This window comes from Pleurodeles waltl, chromosome 7, assembly GCF_031143425.1.
Source record: "Pleurodeles waltl isolate 20211129_DDA chromosome 7, aPleWal1.hap1.20221129, whole genome shotgun sequence".
NCBI classification, from domain to species: Eukaryota; Metazoa; Chordata; class Amphibia; order Caudata; family Salamandridae; genus Pleurodeles; species Pleurodeles waltl.
This window is the reverse complement of record NC_090446.1, coordinates 453,192,229-453,216,075: the sequence shown is the minus strand read 5'-3', so window position 1 is coordinate 453,216,075 and position 23,847 is coordinate 453,192,229. Positions and strand designations below refer to the sequence as shown.

The 23,847-nt window shown below is 46.0% G+C and overlaps 1 protein-coding gene across 2 annotated transcripts in view; it reads right to left on the bottom strand.

The window, feature by feature from the left end:
• LOC138304173 (sulfotransferase 1C1-like) overlaps nucleotides 1-23,847 on the bottom strand; it is a 283,807-nt gene that overhangs the window by 19,867 nt on the left and 240,093 nt on the right. Inside the window, exons 7-8 of one of the 2 annotated variants that reach the window (XR_011205515.1) lie at nucleotides 553-733; nucleotides 309-386 (exon numbers count right to left, since the gene is read on the bottom strand). Coding sequence is in view for 1 of the 2 variants with exons in the window: in XM_069244005.1 (XP_069100106.1) it covers nucleotides 553-733 (181 nt within the window). In the remaining variant the exon portion in view is untranslated. The remainder of the gene's footprint in view (nucleotides 1-308; nucleotides 387-552; nucleotides 734-23,847) is intronic. The other variant, XM_069244005.1, reaches the window with a different exon arrangement.

The window sequence follows — 23,847 nt, the reverse complement described above, 5'->3', positions numbered from 1 at the left end:
CCTAAACTACTACTTTTTCAAATGTGCCATTTTCTAGTTTTACCAGGTATGTATAGGTATAAAATAATGTTGGTGAGAATTACACGGGTTTCTTCCAACCTTTCTCAGATATATCATATCTACATTAAGACTCATGGAATGAACTGCGCTCCTTCTCATAAGCTCTCTTTTTGAGTTGCCATCAGTGCTGCCCAAACATAAACTGCCAACCTAAACTCAAGTATGAAGCATTGCGCACTGATGTCAATGGGCACGGCCCTGGAACAAGGGAAACCAAATAGTAAACCAAGGTTCTAAATTGCTCTCACTTTTTTGTGCTCCGCATGTAGCGCTGCAGTCACCTCCGCTGCTGGTAGGAACTCTCGATCAATGTGACCGAGATGAGACTAGAGAAAGGAGCACAGGGTTTAATGCAGGTTTGTGGTGAGTAGAGTTGTTCTGAGTATTGCTGACATTTGACAAGATGTCTCACTTCTCTTTAAATAATAAAGAAATTGCTATATGCTCCTCTTAAACTGTTGTTCCTTTATCTCCCTTCACTCCTCTACGTACCTTTACGCATGAAGGTCCCAATGCTTTTGTTTAACAAAGCATCGGGGTAGGTGCTGTAGTTAGCCATAGGGTTTTCTTTCATTGCCTTGAATGAGGTGTGATGGACAATCTTCTCCAGAACGTCCGGAGCTAGGTCAACCTCCAGGAACTCCATCACCTTCCGAATTTCACGCACTGGATTCTAACGTATGAGAGAGGCAAAAAATACTGCACTTAAAGTGGTAACTATAGATACTTTCCACTCATAATATGCATGACACTTCATTATGTGCGCTTGAAGGTTAGTGGTGGTGGTTTCTACTACCTTGTGTATTTCTGAAGTCTTTTGGTACTCCTATGCAGAAAATTAGCCAGAGTGAGCAATCAAATGGTACTTCAGGAAATGATACTAAGGGGCTGATTTAACAGCCCCTAGCACCTCCTTCTGCCACATTAGCTTCATTTTTGTTAACGTTAATGTGGCCCAACGAGCCCAACTAGCACCAAATTTACAAAGTGGTGCAATGTATGCAGTGTGCCACCTTGTAACCCTTGCTCTACATTATGCCTGTGCCAGGCGTAATGTATGCAAAGGAGGCGTTCCCCTGTTAGAGGGGGCCGAAAAAATGGCACAGAGAAATCTAAGATAATTCTTTGCCTCATTTTTTTCGGCACTTTTAACACCAGCTCAGAGCAGGCGTTAAAAGGAGGCACCCATTTCTTACAATGGGCCTCAATGGACTTTGCAGGATTAGCATCAACATATTTCATGCTAGTCCTGCAAAGCTCTAAACTAGCATAAATAATGTTGACACTAGTTTCCCTAACCGGCTTAATGCGTCATATCTTAGATACGGCGTACACATAGTGGCGTTAGGGAGGCGCTAGGGGGTGCAAGAAAAGTGCCACTGCATTGGGATCAGTGACACTTTTCTTAAGTTAGGGCCTAAGTTTTACCTTTGAATGTTTAACTCAGATACTTTGGGTGCGTAGAATAATGGGCAATTTCATCATCATCAGAAGTTTTATTGGTTGATATAATGTCATAAAACCGGAGCACATAAAAAAAAACAATTTACAACAGAAATAATACATCAAACATATTACAACAATACATAGGCAAACAATTTGTTTGCTAATATTACCTTTAAAAATTACATATCTTAACAAGCATTGGCAAAGCCAATGGTCTCGCCTATGCGAGAGCTATTGGCTTTGCAAATTTCTTTCAAATGTGTAACCTTGTTTTTATAGAAAGACCACATCCTCCTTTATCAATTATTTAGTGTAAACGTAGCAGTGCAGAGCTCTGAATTGTTATTATACATGTTGAAATTATTCTAAGTGGTACTGTTTGTATCATGCAGCATGGCTGAAATAGAAAAGCGCTTCATTGACTTTACCAGGAATTTGCTTTGGCTTCAAAGGAGACAAAAAACAACATATATTGCTAGCTGCAAAAATGTTCTAAGGGCTTTGGCTCAGAGAATAAAGCAGTGAGATGTCATTATAGGCAGCGCTGCAGACTATGGAGGTGGGGAAGCAGATTCAAGTCTTGGCGTCTGCTGAACATTCTGTGATTCTGGGCACATCACGTAATCTCCCAGTGCATAAAACACAAATGTGGTTATGTGATAAAACAAACTGAACAGCTCTTAAAATGATTTGAATTCTTTGCAACAGTGTGCGGGGGAGAGTAACACAAGCCTCATGGTATGTGAGAGTTAGATATTTATTGCTTGCTAGAGACTTCCAGTGCGGTGACATATGTGCCAACCATTGTGGGGGCTTGATGCTGCACTGGGGGTTAGGGGTAATTATTAACATGCTGGAACGGCCAAGAACATTTAATGCATATACTTTCGCAGTGTGGTGTTTGCATTTACCACATTGTCCCGCACTACAAACGTATGTATATTTACACAGTGTTGCACTGCACGTTAATCACGGGGACACCTAAAGGTGAAAGTTGTGGTTGACATCTCACCATGAGCACAACTACTGTGCAGTAAACAGAAAATGAGGAGGCACTGTAAGGTAAAGTAGGATACTTTAAACACTTGCATCTCTGAGTACAGCCAAGTAGGCACCAACCTTGCATTGTACAGAGAACTTCTGTGCATTTCATAGTCAGAGTGGTCGTACTGCAAGCTGAACGGAGTGACAGCTAGCTTCAAAGGAGGTGCTCTGCAGCTTAAAGGAAAAAAACTCACTATGAAGACAACCATCGAATGACAAACTCCAAAGAAAGAGGCCCTGTCTGGTTCAGAAGTTTTGACACTTGAATACCATGACTAAAGTTTAACACATTTCAAAACTTTACCAGTGATGTTTATAACCTACACTTGATAACACCGAGGCATTTCCTTTCCTCCTCTTGCTCTTTCTGCAGTCCTTTGAATCATCCCATAGGAAGACTTGGAAAAGCTCACAGATGAGGAAAGCTTCCATTGGTAATGCCTTTGCGGTACATGTTCTGCACTGCTGCGACCTTAGAATGTCCCGCAAGCGCTATGCTTGTGAAGGAAGTGCCAGCTCCTAATGTGAATTAGGTTTTGATTACGCACAGAATAAAACCTGATTCCCCAGCTCTAAAGTTGTCTGCTCTGCCTATGGCTCCCGCAGGAGGCATAAAGACCAGTCTTGCAGTCATTTTATTTTATTGATATGATTTAATGAGAGAAATGGTGTCCCATGAGTGAGGTTTAAACACTAATTAAACATAGCATGTTGGTGAGGCGTGCACTCGCAAGGATGATTCAAGAAGAGAAGCAGTGGTTGGACATAAATAATTGGGTCATGCTCCATGGGGGCATTTATCAGACAAAAACAAGCATTTACAATGCAATAGGTCTCACATTTTCTTGAGTTAGAGCTATTGGCATTGTAAATTCAGAACTGGACTTTTCTTGCCACATAAATTGGTTATCCTTGTCTCATAACTTCTTTTCCTGCCATGTTTTGGTGGTCACTGGTGGCTACTGACATCAGAAATCACAAGCCCTTGAGGAGAGACGGGAACATGACTGCACTTCCTCTTTAAACGTCTGAACAGAAATTGGAAAATGAGGCTGGAAAAGTATTTTATTTTTATTTTAACAGAATTAAAAGTCTTGCAAGCATTCTTGCCCCAAATTTCAACGAGGAGAGCAGCATGTGAAGATTTATGACCCCAGTAAAGGAGATAAGCAATGCCCGGTGTGCGATCTTGTGCGTGCTGGCATGGAGGAGCCCTGGAGAGAGAGACTCGAGATGTGATACAAGGCTAAGCAAGTTTCACATCATTGCTTCTAGGTTTAGCTACATTCTACCAGAAAGAGCATATTGTGGCTTTTGTGAACAGTGAGCTAAATTACCAGGTGTTTCTTTTATAAAATCCGCTTATTTTATGAGCCAGAGGTAAACGAGGAGAGCACTGGAATAAAGCCAAAACAAATGGCAGCAACATGAGAGGAGCTGGGAGGAACACAATACTGCAATAAAACACAGGCAGCTACCAACCTAAAACAGTCACAGTGAAAGGGTAGCAATAACAAAAATAGTCCGTCACAGCAACAGCTAAAGAAACCAAAGTGGAAAAATACAGTAGTTGGTCAGTGCTCTGAAACAGAAAAATGAGGGAGAAAAAGGCAGAACTGACCACTAGAGAGCAGGAATCTTTAAAGGACACTGCAACCAACAAAGTAAACCGCTTTAAGCCATAAGAAGTAAACTAAAAGTATACACCAGGTCAAACACTTATGCTCAACCTAAAAAAGTGAAGCCAGGAAGAGCAGACTGCAGGTTTACCACAACTTTTTCCTCCATTTTGAACTATAAGCTGCTGGTTTTCGATTCTGAGAGTTCACTGAGGCCTGCTGTCCATGCCTCAGTGACGGGGTGTGGTCTAGCTACGATGAAGATGGCTGCCTGCTAGGAGAGCTCGGCACGCCAGTAGGCAAGAGGGAGACAGTGGCAGAGATCATGAAGCGGGGGAACTCACAGATCTCCTGCGGCAGCACTGCATACGTCAGCGGTGCCATCCCAGCTATTCAGCCATACCAGGAAGGGCAGCCAGCAGCCCTACAGGACCTGAGCGGCCTCCGCATTCGGCCTGGGCCTACAAAGCTGCAGGCTAGATTTCGCAGCTGCCCTGTTGGCTCGTTGGAGCAGACGCCTCTGCTCAATATACAGTGGACTGCTGAGCCTCGGCTCACCAATAGTGGATCCTCTGTGACACAGAGGGTAGCGGAGAGGCACGCTACTCGCCCCCCTCTTACCTCTATACTTGGAAGTACGCTGGTCTAACGCCAAGACTCCTATCAACATGACGCAGACTGGTCACCACTGCCTGACACCCTCTACCCGGAACAGCAAGCGGTGAATGAATGGCCCTGGGGAACTGGGCACCTGCCTGGGATCATGAAACCTCTGCATTATGGAAGCACGTACCTGGCATGACTGTAGGGGCCGGATGAGGTCCCATTTGTGATCAGGCTCTCACTTGGAGATGGCCATTGAAGAGACCACACAGCCTTATTCTGTATTGGCCTGCCCCATCACAGGCCCAGGGGCTGCCTCCTCACCACACCTGTGGTGAATCCACAAACTGAGATGTTGTAGGTTCCTAGTGCCACGTGGAAGCCTGGCCAGGAGGAGAATGCCCTGCACCAGCGGGCCCTGGTTGGCAGGACGAGGAGTCGTGTGTGCCACCTGAAACCTGCCACAGGCCTTGTATTGGACCTCTCTTGATGATGACCCCAGTAGGACCCCAGGGGCCCTAAGACTGTTGGAGAGGGGAGGATTCTTCAGGCGGTGCCCTCTCAGTTTTGGCCTTAATGGTGACAACCTCGAGAAGACGTGGCCCAGTTTGTACTCACTCCCTAGAGCCTCCATACATACAGGGTTGCCCCCATCTACTGCACGCCCCTTCCCACTGGTGAACGGGGGACTACAAGCCCGGGACTGGTTTTGGAACTCAACTAGGGGCTCTATTCCTCTCAGCCCGGGACACGCAGCGCACCACCTCGAGTGCACCAGAGGCCATCCACCCAACCACTGAGCATCTTTTAAGGGGCTGACAGGCACAAGATACTTCTGCCAAACTACCTAGGCTTTTTTTCATCCACTGCAGGCACTGCACTGACCCCTACCATCTGGCAATGCCCTATGGGGAAATGAGAGTCCCTGTCTGCGTTTTGACATTGGTTGACTTATTTCCTTGAGGTTTACCGCCCCCCCAGGCTTATCAGGTTACGTACCTGCAATGCCATTTATGCATACTTCCTATGTACTGCCAGCTACTGGCCTAAGGTAGAAAGACCATGAGAAACAAGAACTCTTCCAGACTTCGACTTCCTCCAGTTCGGAGTGTAACCCGGATCTGCAATACCCATGGACAAATCCAATGGCAAACCTGCCCGTCAGCTGCTTTTCTCTGAGGCGCTTGCTCATCAACACCCTGGGTCTCATCAGCAACAGCCACCTGTTACTGAGGCACTGGAGGCCCACATGGACACCCAACCAGATTCCATGATGGATCGTATCCTGCAAGAATCACAGCGGTGGCCAAGGACACCAAGATATCCAAACTGACAGCAGAATCCCGCTTGATCAACATCTCTCCTTGGTGGAGGACAAACTTAACCAACTGTCAGATAAATACCAGGAACTGCAATACCTAAGAGACAAGCTCAAGGACCTTGAAGATAGAAGCCGTAGGGATAATGTTAACTTCTTTGGAATCCCGGAGCGGGTGGAAGGCACGAATGTCAGAACCTTCCTCAAGGATGTTCTCCCTACCATTACTGACCTCTCATTTTCACCCTGTTGGAGCTCCAAAGGGCTCAAAGGATGGGTCCCCCCGCAAGGATCCTCATGGAAGGCCACATCCAATGATAGCCTGCCTCCTTTGGCACAAACAAGCATGATAGCTGTTAATTGCCGCCCACTTCCACGGCCTTACGACTATGAGGGTCACGAGCTGCGTATAGCCCCTGATTTTTCCTGGGACACGAATGACAAGCGGAAAGCCTTCTTATTTCTACGACCACAGCTCCGACAACTCGACATAAAATTCGGTCTCTTTAAACCTGCCCAAATGTGGACCACCCAGGGTGGTCGCTCCAGAGACTTTCTTGATCCCTTGGCCCTACACAACTTTCTGAATTATCTTCTTTCCCAGCCAGTGGATCATTCCACATGGGATGTCCAACCTGACCCGCACTCGCTGGAGGCAGCTCCTACTACCCCTGCCTCTGAGAAGCAATGGATCACTGGTGGTCTTCAGAAATGGGGCAGAAATATGGACAGACTACATAGATCCGAGGAACTGACGGCTATTAGGGCGGTAGCGACTCTCACCCAGGACCAGAGCAGGGACAAGTCCAGATCTCCGCTGAAGCCCTCTACTGCAGGAACCTGACCCTAACCCTTTCCCAGTCTGCACAAGTCTGCTCCGCTGTGTCCACCATCAGCAGGTCATTCAGACACTACTTCACACCAGATGGCTGAGTATACTGTTGCTGTCTTTTCAGCACTACTGTTTGTTCGCTTACCCTGAACAGGTCCGCTCATGCATACCCCCACTCAGGGATGCTTGGGAGACATGTGCACACTGCCTCCATTTGAGCCCCATTGGGGCCTCCGCATAGCATTACATACCCAGTTGTTGGTCACCCCTACTGTCTCCTGTTCCTTTGCATGTCACTGCCACACTGCATTATGAAGCCTTTTCCACCTTTGGGGCATATCCTGGTTTGGATTGTTTGTCTATTTTGCATGACTGTTTATGTTTCCATGTTAACCTGCTGGTTTTTATAGTAATGCGGCTCCACACAACATGCAGGTTTTGCAAGCCTGCGTCATGCTGTCCCGTGGGGACCGCATGTCCACCCCTTCCGTTGGGCCCAACAAAAGCACCTTTGCTTGTATCTTGGGGTACACACCCCAACCGCCTCACCCAAACCAACCCCATTTGACACCCTCACAGGCCTGTGTATGGTGTCTCGGGCCGCCTAACTCATGTGCATTCCAGCTTTCCATCCCTATCTGGAATGAATACATCCACCCTCACTCACCCGAGCCTTGATACTGCCCTGCCAAATAATGGCTTATGCGGACGCCCGGTCAGTTTGGGCCCTTGTGCTGTCACCCCCGATACTCCCCCATCTTCCCCTTCCACACGCTGGAGACCTGTCCTTGTATGCCCTAAGACACGCTGGGTGAGTCGCAAGGGCTACTCACCCCTATGTTGCGGCTCCTGGATTTGCATTTTCCCATCCGTGGGGTGTGATATGTCCCCTGCCGATCATTCTAGTGCATGGCCACTTAGCGACCCTCTCTCACTTCACTACGTGACGTTGGCTGTTCTACCCCTGCCCCTTGCTAGGTCCCACTGTGGCCTAATGACCATCACGCACAGTCCCTCCGGATTACCGTGGGGATTCAGATTTCTTGTTGGGACCCTGGACCCTACTGCTGGGGTTTTTAACCCATTAGTCTTCCCATTTGCACGGATGGCCAACCTACACTAGGGGACACGGCTGACAGCGATGTATGCTGTGTCTCCCTATCATGCCCTCTCACACCCACTGCTGCCACCCATATGAGCGCATGTTCATAGTGAGCCCCCTCCCTTTTTTTGTCCCCATCCTCACTCGCTTGCCCACACTTCTCCCCTGCTATGAGGGGGACCATCATATTCCCCCTCACATTAGCCCCAAGAGTCCTCAACAACGCCCTTTGAATTCTTTGCTTTTACCGCATACTGCCTACCCTATATATTGCCTAGGAGCTGCAGATGGGCCCTCTTTCCCCCACTCTTCCGTGCTATATAATGGCATGCGTATATAATTGTGTACCTATACATACATTTGTTGCACCCGTCCTCCCATATCTTACCTATTGCTCACCAAACCAAGAATATTAGTACGTGATCTCCTCCCTGCTCCGTTGTTATCATACATTTTTCCTATCATAACCTACTGCTTGCTGCCCTCCCCCACCCTTCCAACGTTAGGGTTGGAGGCCTCCGGCACATGAGCAGAGCAATTTTAGGCCCTCAGCTAGACGTTTTTGGCCCGTACCAGCATTTCCGCCCTGCTTCAGAGTCATCCTTCTTCCCTCTTCTTCCTTCACTTGCCCCCTTCTTCCTTTCCTGTACACCACATCCCCATTTCCTCTATCCCCCAACACCACTTCACACCAGCACCCTCCCCCTCTGTGACCGAGGAGTCCCTCTCTTGTGAAGTCATATCTCCCCCCCTCTCTCTATCTCCCTCTTCCCACTGCCTTTTTGCCTGGGAACCCCAAATTGTCCCTGTGATTCAATCATACCCACCATTAACGGCGTCCCTTTCAGGAACTCTGATCATGTCTACGTTGTCTATGATGTCTAGGAATATTAATGGTCTCACCTACTGCATTAAGCGGAAGAAGGTCCTGGCCTACCTTCAATCCCAGAGAGTGAACATAGCTCTCTTGTAAGAAACCCACCTTTCCTCTACTGAATCTGAGAAACTGCACAGCGGCTTGGTGGGCTGGAGGGACATATAGTGGCTGCCCAACTACTTTGACTCTAAAGTTAGGCCTGTCCAGGAAGTGCCAAGTAGCGATTCTCATATGCAGATCCTTGCCCCTAACCATTCTTAAGACCTGGACTACCCGAATGGGCGTTACGCCTTCGCTAAAATCAGGATTGGCGATCATGTGGTATGTGTTGGTTCAGTTTATGCCTCTGCGGGGACTAAACTTTCCCTTTTCCTGCAATTCAATTGCCTTCTTATGGAAATTGCTGCTGTACATTTTCTCCTGGAGGCGATTGGAATTTGGCACACAGCCCTGTTCTTGAACGCACCTGTCCACTAGACCACTGCAATGCGACTGACAGGGCCCTTCTGGTTGAGGGAACACACTTTCATGTTGCCAGTACACAAGACCCATTCCAGACTAGATTATTTTCTGGTAACCCACAGGGCAGTGGCCAGTGTCACGGACTCCTGTATATTGGTGGCTGCACTCTCAGACCATTCTCCTGTCCTCCTCACCCTTGACTTGGAACTTGCCAACCCGGGGAGCAAGCCATGCCATCTGAATATCTCATGTTACCGCACACCACAGGGCAAAGCCCAACTCAGATCTCATGTTGCTACCTATTTAGAATACAACAGAGACTCTGTGGGCTGCAGCCAAGGTGACCATTCAGGGCCAACTGATGATGGATGTGGCCATTGCAAATGACAAAGGACGCACACAACAAGCAGATTTCAAGAATACACTAGTGACTCTCATGTGCCAATACATCACAAAACCCTCCCCGACCTTCACTGTCATCCTGAGAGGGAGAAAATGGATCGCAATGCCTTATTTACATCCAAGGCGGAATATGCCCTCAGCAGAATTAAGGGCTTGATTTATACTTTTTGGTGCAAAACTGCACCAACACAGTTTTGTACCAAAATGTTTAGCAACGGCTTGCACCATTTCTGAGCACCAGCCCGGGCACCATGTTAATGGAATAGAGCAAGCTGGTGCAAAGCGTAGGCTAGAGTAAAAAAAAGTCAGGTGGGGCTGGTGGCATGAAAGAAGGGGGTTTTGCACCAAAAACATGACGTTAGGCAGGTTAGAGTAAAAAAAAATGACTAAACTGCCTAGAGTCATTTTCTGACGCAAAACCATCCAAACCACATAACTCCTGTCTTAGAAAAGACAGGATTCATGCCCACCACCCCAATGGCAAACACAGGGGACAAGGGTGACCTGGGCATGGCCACTGCACCCAGTGCCATGTGGGGGGGGGGGGGCATTTCAGGGGCCTATAATTACCTGGGATGGGGTCCCCCATCCTCCGCTGTCCCTCTGGTGGGGGTGGGGTAGTCCATGGGGAGGACACCGGTGGGCTTATTCTATGGTGCTTCACCATGGAAATAGGCCCATAGGTCCCCTAACGCCTGCCGTGACCCAGGCGTTAAACATTTTTTGACCCCTCCTCCCTCCTGTGTGTGATTTTAGCACAGGGGGATAAATATGGCACTAAGGCCATAGTCATTTTTTGCATGGGAATGCCTACTTTGCATCTCATTGACGCAAAGTAGGTTTCCATGTGCAAGAAATGACTTTAACTCCATAAATATGGTGCTAGATGGGTCAAGTGCCTAAGTATAAATATGGAGTTAGTTTTGCACCAAATTGGCATACATTTTTTTTTTTGCCACAACGAACACAGGAAAAAGGCAGGCCGCCTTTTGGCAGCAAAACTGCGCCTACAGGAGGCTGCTCTCGCAATCAGGCCATTTGCTCCTCGACTGGAGATGTCCTCACACCCCATCAGGATATTGTTAATTAATTTTCAGCCTTCTCTATACTCCCAAAAATATGACTGTCTGTCTTCTTAGCAGACTTCCCCCTACCTAGCCTCAATAGCAAAGGCAGGCACCTACTGGAGGGGGAAATCTGCAAGGACGAGATTGCCCAAGCAATTGTTCGATTATCTTATCAAAAAGTCCCAGGTGAAGATGGATTCCCTGCAGAATTCTACATGTGGGCGGGAGAGGATGTGATCACTTCTCTATATGATGCCTTCCGGGAAACAACACGTACTGGCACCTTGGGCCCCATTTCCAACAAAGCAACCATAACCATCCTCCAGAAACAGAGGAAAGACCCCCTGCTTTGCGGAAGTTACGACCCATCTCTCTCTTTAATGGGGACATTAAGATCCTGGTGGGGGTATTGTGTGAAGTCATCCAATCTCTTCTCCACCATACACAAACGGGATTCGTGCCCGGCCTCTCATCCCGAAATTACCTCCGCACCTTGGCGCATGCCGTATGGTCACCTGCAGGATGAGGCTCTCGCTCCACCCTTGGACGCCGAAAAAGCACTCAATAGGATTGAATGGTGGTATCTCTTTGAAGTCCTACAGTGCTTCGGCCTGGGAGACAACTTCATTGCCAAGGTGCGCTGGCTCTATGACTCACCCACCGTGCAGGTGAACTTCAGAGGTTTCCTACCGGACCTATTTCCCATCAACCGCTGGACCTGTCAAGGCTGTCCACTGTCACCATTATTGTTCCTTCTGGCCACGGAACAGCTGGCTGCCCTAATCCGTCATACCCGATTATATCAGGAATCCCGATACCAAGCGGTACTTCTACAAAATATTTATATGAGGATAACATCCTACTTACACTCATTAATCTCCTGTGCTCAGTCCTGAGCCTACAGGGCATCCTTGTGGATTTTGCAGGGTTATCAGGCTATAAAGTAAACTGGGACAAAAGCGAGACATTGCCCATCTCCCAGGGCACCACCAAGACGGCCACTGCGGGCCAACTGATACGCTGGACACCTTCCTGCCTTGAATACCTCGGGATCTATATCAGCAGAGGCCTAGATCGTATGGTTATAGACAATCTCGACCCACTGCTAGCACACATGCTTAGATTTTGCCAAATGGTCTCACCTCAGCCTTTCCCTTTGGGGGAGGGCTCAGGCAATACGCATGGTGACACTACCTCACTTTACCTATGTCTTGGGTATGCTTCCCTTGCTGATGCCCCTCCCTCTCTTGCACTCCATAGGCAAAATCATACTCTCCTTTTTCTGGGGGTCTTCTCGTCCTCGCCTTACCAAAGCCAAATCATTGCCTCATCGGTCCTGTGGTGGCGTGGGTTTGCCCTCGGTAGAGACGTATGCACTCTCAGTATACCTTTCCCAATTGGCATATATGCTCCCCGCGACGAAAGACCCGCAGTAATGGGTACCAATGGAGCAGGCCTTGCTAAACTGTCCGCAGGGGGTGAGCCCCCTTTATGGGGATGGGAAGTATGAAATGCAACCCAACAATCCCATGGTGCAAGCTATGATACAATCCTGGAAACGCATTTACAAACTACTCAGAATGGACACTTATCTCCATGAATATGCTCCGGTGTGGGGTAACACCAAGTTAAGGGTTGGGGGAAGATGCTTGATTGGAGTGTATGGCGTGTGGCTGGCATCACCCACCCGGGCCCGATCTTAACCAATGGAAATTTGAAGTCCTTTGCCATGCTCCAAGACAAATTTAATCTCCCCACCCAACAAGCCAGGTAATACATTCAGCTCCAACACTGTCTCGTCTGTAGCTTGAGACCACGCTCCTGGTCCCTGCCGTCCTCGCCGATGGCCCCTACCTTAGGACCTGGGGACACTTTTGCAAACCGATGTCGAGCATCCACGCCCTTTTGATTCACCAACTCTACTCCTTACACCTTCTTCTCCACAACCTCAGAACCTCCTGGCAACTAAAGCTACAGATGGAATTCCACCAGGAAGACTGTGCAAACCTCATAGAAGCCGACAATCATGGAGCACGGGAAGCCCACGCTCCACAATTGGTATTGGATGCCTGTTAAGCTGAAGATGGCTGGTCTCCTGCCACATGCGCAATGTTGGTGCTGCCCTCACACTCACTGTGATCTCCTGTATATCCTGTGCAATTGTCCATCAGTTACGCCCTACTGGAGTGGGGTGGGACGAACGTTCTGAGAAACACTACCTCTGCTGGACCCACTTCCACATCTGTTACTATTCCTCCACGATCTCAGGGACTCCCTGGATCTGACATGTCTCCCAAAGCATCTCCTTTACACAGCACGCGCCACGGGCAAACTCTGCATTCTTAGACATTGGTGATCCCATGTACTTCCCACATATGAAGAATGGTTGTTGGCAAACAATCAAACTGCGGCGTATGAACATGTCATTTACAATCTGCAGGACCAAGCGGACATATATACCCACACATGGGCCCCTTTTCTCCTGGCTGTGGTAGATTTCCAGTGAAACAACAGTTTCCCCTCCATACCCACACTGTTGCCTCCTTCTGGCCTCGTCCGCCTCTCCCTTTGTCTCCCCCCTCGGACATGCACACATGCATAAGCACCTATCGCCGCCTCATAGTTGCTCTCCTTATCCTAACATGAGTCCACACCCAACGCAATGCTATTCCCGTCCCGACTCCCCCTTCTTTCTCTCTCTTCTGTCTTTGTTTCCATCTGTCCTACATACTATTCTTCTTTTTCCCCAATCTCTGCTACTACGACCCTATCCCATCTCCCCTGCGGTGACAGGGCTCCGCACCCCTCACAGTGAGATTCTGTAATATACGGTTTTCCATAGTGTTCTTTTCTTTCTCATACTACTATCATTACTTCGCCACCATATTGATATTCTACATCATAGACATCGGACCCACCTGGGAATTTCTCCAGCAGTACTCGCTCAAGGCCATTCTCATTTAGTGATCTTGTACGATGGAACCCCTTCTCCTCTCTGCCCTTACCTTCACTCCCACATTCCCTCTCACACCCTCATCAATAGTGTTGACCTATTTGGACCACGGATGGGACTTTGATCTCTTGACTTCCACTTCCTGTGCTTTACTGCTTTGGCAGGACATACTCTTTTCTGAACGCTCGCACCGTCTATTTGGCCTAGGAGCTATATCGTCCCCTCCTCCCCGCATGGCTTTCCTCCTACTAGTAAAGGCCCTCCTGGCCCTCATATCAGGTAGGAGGATCCCAGTCCTCTTACTGTATAGAAGGTCAAGTTTAATTTCTGTATACTTTTGTACTATGTATGTACAATATTGTTGATGTTTTCTTTTAAAGGCTGCCAGAAATGTTTTTTTTTACCTCTGTGGTATTTTGTCATTTGTGATTCTTCCAAATAAACAATTGTGAAACAGACCTCAGTGACAGTGTCTTTTCCCCTTTCAAATGGTATATGTAATTAGATACCTCCAATTGGCATGTGCTGACTTACTTATAGGTCCCTAGTATATGGTACCCAGGTACCAAGGGCATGTAAGGCTGGCTGTCCAATTTTCAGCTGCCATTGCAAACTGAAGAGGCTGTGCATGCATTGCACACCTGACTACTAATGTCAAAGTCCCTTAACTATATATATGTAAGTCTCCTCTAAGACAGGTCTTTGTAGTCCTGTGGCAAGGAGCTGTATATTGTCAAAATACACATACATTTTCGGTATGTCTATACAGCAAAACCCCTAAAGGATTGGTATTTGCTGAGGACAGTTAAGCAGCCTTATAAGGTAAGGTTAACGGTTGGCGCTCCAATGCATCTAACTTCTGACAGAGACTACCTACCTATCTACCTATGCCATGTATCAAATTAAAGGGGACCATCAAATGTGACTCAATGGTGCAATTGCTATTTATGTCCAATTTAATTCTGGACACTTTCGCGAAAGTTGCCTATCTTTGACCCAGCTACTTCAGTGACTTCACAGGGATCACAGAGACTGAGAAAGGTTTTTGTCCACCTGGGGAGATGTGTGAATGGCTCCCAAGATGAGGACAAAGGCTGTTGACGCACCGGAGGTGCGAGCCCCACCTATAGGATGGGATGCAAATGGTGGTAGCCCAAAAGGCAAGCATCAAAGGGTGATGCTGCCTTTGATGGGCTGCTGTGACAATACTCCTGTGCAGGAAGCCTTTTGTTTCCCATAGACAGGGTAGAGGCAGGGCCAAGGAAAGGAAAACCAGTTTTAGACACAGTTTCTGTGGGTGTGCTGCCCAGGATAACCACACCACTAGTAGTGGGCTTCCAAGGTCCTCACACTCGAGGAAGACCTCAGCCATGTCGGTTGGGACATACAAGATGCACTCTGGGATAGGCAGATGCCACATGTTACCTGAATTCTGTGACCAGATAGGAGGGGACCCACTAGTCCATTGGCTAGTGACTGCATGTTTCCCTCAGGGCACTTTACTGAGATATAATGGGCACCCCTGGGACCCAATAAGTCAGTACTTGCTGGATGAAGAACAAGGACAACAAGAAGACCACTCCTCTCCCACTGGATGTGCGTGCAGAGAGGCTGCGACACCAGAGCAGCTGCACCTGCTGCACTTTTGGCTAATAGGTTTTGGACCCGATTCTGGATGCCTGGCCCAGGGAAAAGTTGATTCCTGGCCTCAGTCCAAAGCAGTGACTCCAGTGGGTCAGTGTTCCTGACCTCACAGAATGACACTGGGGACATTAAAGCTGGAAGAGCCCAAACCGCATTTCTGGATCTCTGGTAGCCACAACAGCTATTTTGCTGCTACCAGAGGCCGGGCACTTTGACAAACAATTTGGAAATAGCTAGAAATTGCACGTGAGTCTGCTGGACCCATAGGTGTTGGTTGTGTCTAGATTTGTCCACTCCAAGGGACACTAGCCTCCACTAAAGGTTTGCACGGGAACCACTGTGTTGCAAGACTAAAAGGTCTTCATCTGCAGCCTTTTGACACCCTGCATAGAGGACCTTGTGGGACTCTGAAATCCATGGCTGGAGTCGCCCCCACCCACTCGACCGGACTTCACTCCTGAGGACATCACAGACTCAGGAGCATCCATTGAGCAGCTTTAAGCTTCTATCTCTTAGCATCAGGACTACTCCATAGAACTCAATGGTGGTTGTCCAGTAAACTCGACTTAAAAAGGCTCTGGTGGACAGGTAACTGTTGAAAGTTTACTAGTGGGGTGAAAAATTGGGGCTATGCGGGCGCTCAGGATCATAAATTGCATAAAATCGGGTCAAGTAAACATAAAACCCAAGAAACAAGTGTGCCTGTACAAGGGAACACCCCCAACCCTTATGGATTTAAACAACCCAATAAACAATGATATAAGGTACGGCACACCCAACAGAAACTTATTGTGAGCTTATTGTAAATAATCAAAAAGAACAAAGTCAAACATCAATTTTTAATACATATTTGAAAGAGTCCATTCTTTTTCAGCGCTTTGAATACTTCTTCCTCATGTGTATATACATTTCTCAATAGTGGTGCAAATCAAGCCGTGTTTAACAACACCTCCATAGTAATACAATTCAAGCCAACACGTGTTTCGTCTTGGGAAAACTCCAATCCAATCCCAAATGACTTCTTCAGGGCTAAAATTGTAAATAAATTTATCGAGTTAATAACCAAAATACTAGAACTAAGGCCCTCATTACAACTTTGACGGGCGGCGGAGGCCGCCCGCCAAAGTTGCGCCGCAGGAATACCGCGGCCGGCATTCCAAGATTTCCCCTGGGCTGGCGGGCGGCCGCCGAAAGGCCGCCCGCCAGCCCAGGGGAAAACGACCTTCCCACCATGAAGCCGGCTCGTAATCGAGCCGGCGGAGTGGGAAGGTGCGACGGGTGCTACTGCACCCGTCGCGTATTTCACTGTCTGCTATGCAGACAGTGAAATACAAGCGGGGCCCTCTTACGGGGGCCCCTGCAGTGCCCATGCCATTGGCATGGGCACTGCAGGGGCCCCCAGGGGCCCCGCGACTCCCCCTCCCGCCATCCGGTTCCCGGCGGGAGAACCGCCAGGAACTGGATGGCGGGAGGGGGAGTCGGAATCCCCAAGCCGGCGCAGAAAGCTGCGCCGGCTTGGAGGATTCCTTGGGGGCAGCGGGAAACCGGCGGGAGACCGCCGTTTTCCCTTCTCTGACCGCGGCGTCAGATTGCCCCGCGGGGCACCGCCGGCCTGTCGGCGGTGCCACCGCGTCCTGCGGCCCTGGCGGTTACAAACCGCCAGGGTCGTAATGAGGGCCTAAGTCTTCAAAGTTATCAAGAAAAAGGATAACAGGTTTTGGTAGAAACTCTAACTTATAGTTCAAACAAAATGGCCGAAGTGATGACCGCATAGTGACTCATGTCTTGTATAAGTGTCCCAAATAACGAAGGGTGGAATGAGAACCAAAGAACAATGAATGGGTATAGACTACCCTTAAGTATACAAAATGTACATATAAAGCTAAAAAACAGACTATATGTTCAATAGGACAACAAACACTAACGTGCACTAGCCACAAGCTCCAATATTCAAGTGAGAAAACACCACTGTGTTAATTAACATGCAACACCATGTGGAAGTCATACCTCCTTATTTCCAAAATATTAACCAACTTCAACCGTCAATAAACAATATCCAAACGATGCCAATCGGTAAGTAAGTAGTGATCTTGGAAAACAAAGAATAACATTATTTGTACCTCCTTGTTCAAGAAATATTCAAAATGACAGTGAGTCTGTGAGGCTACATATATAGAATTACCTATTGTCACATGGCTTATATGCTCCAATGAGCAGTTTCACCCCTCAGTATAGGTAGCGAATCCATGAATCAATATAAATCAGGTACATCAACCTTTATTAGGCCTCAGATCTAGTAAGAAAACAAACAAAATAAATGCAAGTACATAACATTCCCCTTATGATGGTCTGCACACCTCATTGAACAATAATAATTAATAAAAGAAAAGACCTCCAAATGTCTCATAGAATCATTTTCTTAGTTTAAATGCGTGTAAACTAAAACATCCTAAGTATTAAGACATCCTTCAAGCTAAATCGGAGGTAAAGGCTATTACGTTGTCAAAGAGATCCTTATCATTTGTACTAAAAGGCCAAAGCCGGGTCTGCCAAAAGAATAAACATCCTCGAACAACAACCAAAAACACCGATACTCACCGTAGCTAAATTTGAGCACGGTATGCTCCACACACCTCTCCTGTAATGAGAGAAGCGAGTACGCCGCTCTCAACGCGGTCAGAGCAAGAGAAAACGAAAAACGCGAGTGCGCGACTCCCGAGGCCGGCGTCTGGGACCCGAAAGTCGAGATGTACACAATGTCATGAAGATAGAAAATGGACTGACGGAAAACACGCAAGCACCAGCACAAAACTAAAAAACAGACTATCTCTAATTACCACATTCGGAGCCACCTCGTAATAGGTCAATGGAGAACACCGAAGTTCACCGGCTGAACCAGCCTATTATCAATCAAAGATCAAGAATTCAAAATACCAAGTAAACAATGTTTTATCTGAAATAGCAATGTACACTTGAATGTCAGTTACTTTTTAAGGAAATATAATATCTAAAACGGGATAACAACCCAAAGCGCCATTATGAAAAAAGAAATGCACAGTGAATCCATCTCAAAAAAGCCAAGTCAGGCTGTAAACTGAAAAAATAGAATTTATTCGTCCCAAAATCGTTTCTTCATGTAAAATCTTCCAAATTCTAATGTCTCTATGCACAAAGCAACTTAGCTATGTTCACAAATAAAAACAAACCAACAATCACATGGTCTCACTTATACGGGTCAATGCTCTATCGTTGCAGTTTACCAAGTTGTGTGAATATATAATAGAAACCCCACCGACTTCGTTGAAGGATTTTGATTAATACCTCAAATGCTGCAAAGCCATTGACAATAAGGAAATGGGAGACCGATATACACCAAATATCACATCCTATTTGGACAAAGGAAACAATAGTAATGAACAATTAGGTTAACCTGCAATAACATTGATGCATGGGCAATTTTCTTTAATTGACAAGGAAGAATTCCAACTCCCTATCAGAGTTGAGACCAGATTCCACGGCCCTCAATCTCATAATCCAGAGTGCCTCTCTTTGACGCAGGGCTAGTTCCCTATTGCCACCCCTAGGATCTTTGGGGATGTGTTCCAGCCCAAAAAATTCAAAACTCTTATGGTTGGTTTGTGAGTTACAGTTCATTATATGGATCACTAATGGATATTTCATATCGACATTGTTAAGCGCTCTCACATGTTCACCAATCCTGATCTTCGGTGCACGAATTGTGCTACCTACATATATCTTCAGGCATTTGCACCGTATGATATATACAACAAAAGTAGTGTTACAGTTAATCATTGAACAAATCTTGAATTGTGTTCTCCCATCTGAGAACTCTTTCACATTATGACAGGCCCAGCGGCATACTCCGCAGCTTCCGCATCTAAAAAAAACCACCATTTTTGTGGAAAGCCATGTCGTCTCAGGAGGATTAGCAGTGAAACTTGGACTCAATATACTTTTTAAGTTCCTGCCCCTCCGAAATGCTACTGGTATTCTTTCTGGCAATATATCCTTCAGTGATTCGTCTTGGGACAATGAACTCCAATGTTTGTTCATGCATTTTTGCAGAATCAGTGAAGCATCATTAAACTCTGTAATAAACCGAACTGTATTAGGTTGATCAATCTTCTTAGTAGTATTATCCTTCTTTAGTGTGTCACATCTCTTTAAGCACTTAGCTTTGCGATGGGCCTTCCTGACCAACTTGTTCGAGTAGCCCCGTGCTAGGAACCTTCTACCCATATTGTCTAACTCATAAAAAAACTCATCATCTAGACTACAATTGCGTCTAGCCCTCACAAATTCTGCATAGGGGATAGATGCTATTTGAAACCTGGGGTGCGAACTATCAGCGTGAAGTATAGAATTACAAGATGTAGCTTTGCGAAATAGTCTGCTCTGGATCTTACCTTCAGCAATGAAAATTTCAACATCGAGAAACTCAATACTTGTCGTACTAAATTGATGTGTGAATTTCACATTCATATAGTTGGAATTCAAAAATTCACAGAATTCCAATAATTTCTCTTCACCACCTGTCCAAATCAAAAAACAATCGTCTATGTATCTTCCCCAGAATAATATATGTGTCTGCCATTCACTTGCACCAGGGCCCCAAATCCATTTGTGCTCAAACCACCCCATAAAGAGATTTGCGTATGAGGGGGAGAATTTGGAACCCATGGCCACACCCTGCTTTTGTCGGAACAAGTCTTTGTTAAACAGGAAAAAGTTGTTGGTCAATATAAGGTTCATCATTTCAATCAACATTTCAGTATGCTCCCAATAACTTGCTGATCTTTTGTGTAGAAAAAAACGGATGACTTCCTGTCCTAGTTCATGATTAATGCATGTATATAATGAAACTACATCCAAGGTTACCAACATCATGTCATTGTCCCACTCCACATCATTCAAAATGCTCAGAATATGCGTGGTATCTTTAATGAACGATGGTAAGTTGCATACTATTGGTTGCAGAAAGCAATCTACAAATTCTGAGAGTTTCTCAGTAGGACCTGAAATACCTGAGACAATGGGTCTGCCTGGTGGAAAAGGCAAACCTTTGTGTACTTTGGGAAGCGTATAAAGACATGGATACCTGGGATGATCCACTCTCAAGTACATGTACTCATCTTTATTCAGAAGCCCCTTTTCCCACCAAGTCATCAATTTTTTGTTTATGACATGAGTTAGATTAGGAATAGGATTCACACATACCTTCTCATAACAAATTACATCATTAAGTTGTGATAGAATTTCATTGTCATAATCAGTTTTGTTCATAAGAACCACATTCCCTCCTTTATCCGCCTGCTTTATAATGATATCTTTATTCTGCTTCAAAAGTGTCAATGCAGTTGATTCCTCAGAGTTGAGATTCTTCGCAAATTGCCTATAGTTAATCTTAGTTAAACACTTATCGAAATCCTGACAGACCAAATCGAAGAATTTGTCAAAACAATTCAAGTTCCCTGACCTGGGTATCCAGCCTGATCTTTTCTTAAAGCCACTGGACACACTCATGTCCGGATCAATGTCCAGATCATGTAGCATCCTTGATACGATACCAGGATCTTCATCTCTCTCTGCTAGAGAAACAATAAGTGCTGTATCATGTATCTGTTCGATGGACAGAGTGCTGGTGTGCACAAATTAGCACTCGAATTCATCGTAGGGTGCTGATGGAAATATTTCTTAATTTTAAGTTTACGCACAAACTTGAATAAGTCAATCTTGGACCTACAAGGGTCCCCAAAAGATCTAGGGCAAAAATTGAGTCCTCTAGCCAGAAGACTCTTTGCCCCTGTAGTAAGTTCAAATCCGGAATAATTGATCACATTGATGGAGGTCGACCCACCATCATCTAAGTTTTTTTGTTGTTGTCCCGAGATCTTGTTGTTACCCCATCCCGATCTCTTATCCTGACTCCTTTTTCTTCTACCGCCCCTTCTTGTTTTTTTGTATTTCTGTTCTGGATAAGTTTGCCCCGTTTCATCCTCATAAGTTCTTGTAAAAAAATGGAATTGCTATCAGTGCTGACACTTCCTGGGGTAAGTACACCCACTGTTCCATCTGCCTCACTATCACTAGTGGCCGGAGTGCAGTTTGATGTTGAATCTGAGCTCGGGAGTCGCGCACTCGCGTTTTTCGTTTTCTCTTGCTCTGACCGCGTTGAGAGCGGCGTACTCGCTTCTCTCATTACAGGAGAGGTGTGTGGAGCATACCGTGCTCGAATTTAGCTACGATCTGAGGCCTAATAAAGGTTGATGTACCTGATTTATATTGATTCATGGATTCGCTACCTATTCTGAGGGGTGAAACTGCTCATTGGAGCATATAAGCCATGTGACAATAGATCACTACTTACTTACCGATTGGCATCGTTTGGATATTGTTTATTGACGGTTGAAGTTGGTTAATATTTTGGAAATAAGGAGCCCTGAAGAAGTCATTTGGGATTGGATTGGAGTTTTCCCAAGACGAAACACGTGTTGGCTTGAATTGTATTACTATGGAGGTGTTGTTAAACACGGCTTGATTTGCACCACTATTGAGAAATGTATATACACATGAGGAAGAAGTATTCAAAGAGCTGAAAAAGAATGGACTCTTTCAAATATGTATTAAAAATTGATGTTTGACTTTGTTCTTTTTGATTATTTACAATAAGCTCACAATAAGTTTCTGTTGGGTGTGCCGTACCTTATATAACTGTTGAAAGTTTACCTTCTAGACTCCTAGACCTCTAGCCCAGTCAGGGTTGGAGTCACCAAACTCAGTGTTACAAACTTTTACAAAGTTTTCAAAAGTTTGCAAAGTTTTGACTTGCCAGTGTTTGTTTGTGCTTGATGTTAAAGTTTTTAAATGATTTAAAAATTCATATCTCCGGAACCCTCAAGTGGATTTTAGTCATCAAAGACTCTAAAAATTCATTAAAATTTGCTCTTTTGGTTTAACTTGGTGTTGTGTCTCTTTCGTGTTTAGTGACCTTCTTATTTCGTTGTTTGGTGCTCTTAAATGCCTTATACATTGTTCCTTTGCTAAGCCTTGCTGCTCTGTGCAATAGCTAACATAGAGTTGAGCTGAAGGTTAAGTAAATATCTCTGACTGTACCCACCAGACAATTGTGAGTTTACTGCATGTTAAGGCCTTGACCTTACTGTATAGTACACTCATGTTCTTACACAGACCACATAAAAACAGGGAAATAAGTGACAAAGTTACCAACCAATAGTAAGCAATGGGCGGACTGTTAGCCTACTGTATGTAAACAAAAATGTATTTCAGGGATAGTGCATGCGCTGCCTAGGTGAGACCTAGAAAACAGCATAAATAGTTACACCAGGAGTATGTAATGGGTGCTTTGTTACTTATTCTCTGCAACCGTTTGCCATCTTTTTATTTAGCGCAGGAAATGGTAGAACGTTTAAAACAAGACCAAGGGAAACAAAAAGCCGTAGCACCACTGGGCAGAGATATGCTGCCAAATGGTATTCTGCAGTGCTTAATTTGTAAATAAAAAGGTGCTGGTGCCCAAAGCCCTCCTCTTAAACATGCGGCTGCTGCACTTAAGTGTGTGAACATGGAGTACTGAGGCGGCGTGATCCTGAAGCCATCTCGGCCCTCTTCAATCCACAGAAAGCCACTCCCTGCCCCTTCAGCTCACTCTTGCAGCTTTCTACTTTCTACCTTTGTGACACTTTTTTGTTTTTCCCTTCATCCGTCTTTCCCATATATGTCCTTTGCTCACAGCAAATGCTTTAGGTCGAAGAATAAGCCCCGGCCCTCAAAAATTAGTGCCGGTGCTCAGCACCGGAAACAACAAGCACATATTAAGCACTGGTATTCTGTCATTCACAGAGTAAATCATTTTAGTTTGAGCAACTGGAATTATGTGACAATGGAGGTTCATATTATGAGTCAGGGTTGACCTAATTACATAGGGATAAAAGGCAAATTATGGGGGTCATTATAACATTGGCGGTAGAAGCCACTTACCGCCGTGCAGAAGACCACCAACACACTGCCGCGGCCACGGAATTCCGCCACAGTCATTATGACCCAAAGGCCGGAATCTGCCAAAATCTAGTCCGCCACACCAAAGGTCAGTGATGAACTGGCGATAAGAAATCATCCACCGTCACGCCAACAGGAATACGCCCACACTATCACGACCCACAAATCCACACAGCGGTCTTTCAACCACAGTATTCCATTGGCGCTCAAAATACACACACATATACAAAACACATTGGACAATTCGAAATACACACACCTGATACAAATACACAAACCACTCCCACACACCCAAACCAAAATAAAACACACACCCACATCACCCACAAACCCTTACGACCACAATTGGGACTGAAGGCCACAGAGAGACACCACCATCTA